This window comes from Aplysia californica, unplaced genomic scaffold (genome assembly GCF_000002075.1).
Source record: "Aplysia californica isolate F4 #8 unplaced genomic scaffold, AplCal3.0 scaffold00337, whole genome shotgun sequence".
NCBI lineage: Eukaryota > Metazoa > Mollusca > Gastropoda > Aplysiida > Aplysiidae > Aplysia > Aplysia californica.
Window position 1 is genome coordinate 813,697 of NW_004797607.1, and position 2,402 is coordinate 816,098.

Sequence of the window (2,402 nt, forward strand, 5' to 3'; positions counted from 1 at the left end):
CCCCCCAAATCCCAATCCCCTGCACCTGCATACTCCCAATTAATGGTCATTCAATTATGTCAAAACGGCCTCTTATTACCAACCACCTTTAAAATGTTCAGCTATTAACATATTAAATACATTCTACGCGTATTCCCCTTTTAATCTGATATGCACTTTCGCAGTAATATTATTATTCACAGTGGTTCTTCTCCACTCGTCCACTGACCGAGACTGGAGAAATGTACGAACATTCTGCTACCTATTGCAACAGCACAATATGGGGGAGCATAACGTTACAGATGTTCACCTCTTCTACGTTCATTTTAGTCTAGACCGCAAATTCAATGTACTATCAAAATGTCCTTTTTGACAAGCGGTGGGCCATGTGGCTGCATTAATGCATTCAGATACAGAGGAAGTTAACCGTCTTCTGTTTCAAGATAATTGGCATGATGGTAACGTGTTACAGCATATTTCAATATTAATATTATTATGTACGTGCCATTTTGAGGCGGGCCAACGGAAACGCCAACAATACTGTTGACTCGTATATTCGGTTAACAACAGAAAAGTTAAACTGAAAAAAATATATTAAATGTTGACTCTGAACCCCGCCCCTCATTTGAAAGCTTCGGTCTCCCCAACCACGCTCAAGAACAATAGTTTAAGAATCCATTCCATCATTCAAGTCTACATTCAGTCCTGCAAAATCAACCTTCCACTTAAATCGAAAGCTGTTCGCCCAAATGTTGTATTTAAAAAAAACATGAAGGGAATAAGGGAAAGACAAGGGATGTTACAGTTTGACATTTTAAGAAAAAAAAAATGAAACGCTTGACTGTCCATGTTTTTTTGGTCCATAGTACAGCTTATTTTCCAAGCCTGATTTTGGGCGACTCATCAGGTCTTAGCCCTGGACAGTAAGATGGGCCAGAGGAGGTGCATAAACACTTTCCAACCCATGTCCCAACTCAACATTATCCAAAAACTGACATGAAGTCTTATTCTTCCTTTGTGTCCTTCACATGTTATTGCATAACCAAAGACCACAAACATTCGCCCATAGCACCAGACATCTACGAGCATTCATATTGTGTAGATATTGACATGCAATGTATTCACCACCGGCGTCTGTGGTGTACCGGTCAGGCCCTTCGCTGTAACACACAGGAGATTCGAGTTCGATTCCCGAGGGGGGGGGGAGGGGAGAATAAATTTTTATCGAATATCTCGGTCGTTCTGTTGGGACGCTGTGCCTTGTGTCCCTCTCAGCCCTGGTTAGCCCTGTCAGGTACGAAGGGTCGAAGCCCGAGTTCTGTATGAACTCAATTGTGTCGATGGGGGCGTAAAAACAACTTAAAAATGATGTACTCACCCCTGACGGGCCGCGGCGTGGGCAGTGTGGTGGGCCTGGGGGTGGTGGTGGGCCTGAAGTGACCGTGGCAGTGTTGCCAGTAGTCCGGACAGCAGTCGTAAGCCGTCTCGTTACAGAAGATGTCGCAATAACATTCCGTGCCCAGGATGGGGACGCCACAGTAGTCGTCCCGACCGTCACAGCATTGAGAGTCGAGGGGCCTCTTTGCGCACCAGGGGCCCTCAAGATCAGGACCCCACTCTCCAAAAAATCCCGAGGCAAGGGGGAGGCAAGTCAACAAAATGGTAATCTGCACTATTACAATGAAAGCTCGGAGATTCGATGATAGAGGCGATGAGAAAGACCGCGATGATATAGATCGGTCTAGAGTGATTAGTGCCATTTTTGCTCAGGTGGACGTGAAAACAATACTGGTGGTTCTATAAATAGATGAATTATGGCTGGCTTACTTCCGCTTCGAACGGTCACGACATTGCCACCAATCTAGGAGGAGTCATAGATCTGACTTGAGGACAGAGTCGTAGCTACGTTATGGATGGTGCACTCAGAAGTGAAGAAGATCTTTGTCTCGTACTGTTTTATGTCTCAGGTCAAGCACGGCCAGAGGAAGGTCATTATGGAGGCCCGATATGTTATGATTTGTCACTACAGTGTTTCCACAGCAAACACTGACAACTCAGACGGAAGGTTGAGGTTTAGGTTGGGCAACGAACCTCTGGTCACCTGGAAACAGAAAAACAAAAACAAAATATTTTATAAAGTTAAAAATATAAGTAGTGTTTTGACGAGATGGTTCGATTTTTTAAATGCAGAAAGGTAGATATTTAAACATTATGTATAGCATATTTTTGCGTGAAAATGTTGGTTTGCTTGCTCCCCCCAACTGATAACCTCGTTTTTCTTGTTCTTCTTATCGGTGGGGATAATGCTGTTGCTGCTGCCATTATTAATGTCTTGGTTAACGATGCTGTACTGGTTGTGTTTAATTTTTGCGGCTGTTGCTACTACTACTACTACTACTACTACTACTACTACTGGTGCTGTT

At 43.8% G+C, this 2,402-nt stretch overlaps 1 protein-coding gene across 1 annotated transcript in view; it reads right to left on the reverse strand.

Moving 5' to 3' along the window:
• The window catches only part of LOC101845014 (tubulointerstitial nephritis antigen-like), a gene marked incomplete at its 5' end in the record, with an annotated part of 63,484 nt that extends 61,404 nt beyond the window's left edge, over positions 1-2,080 (reverse strand). Inside the window, 1 exon segment of the mRNA XM_013085038.2 lies at positions 1,358-2,080. Coding sequence (XP_012940492.1) covers positions 1,358-1,739 — 382 coding nt within the window.
• Between the last annotated feature and the right edge of the window lie 322 nt (positions 2,081-2,402).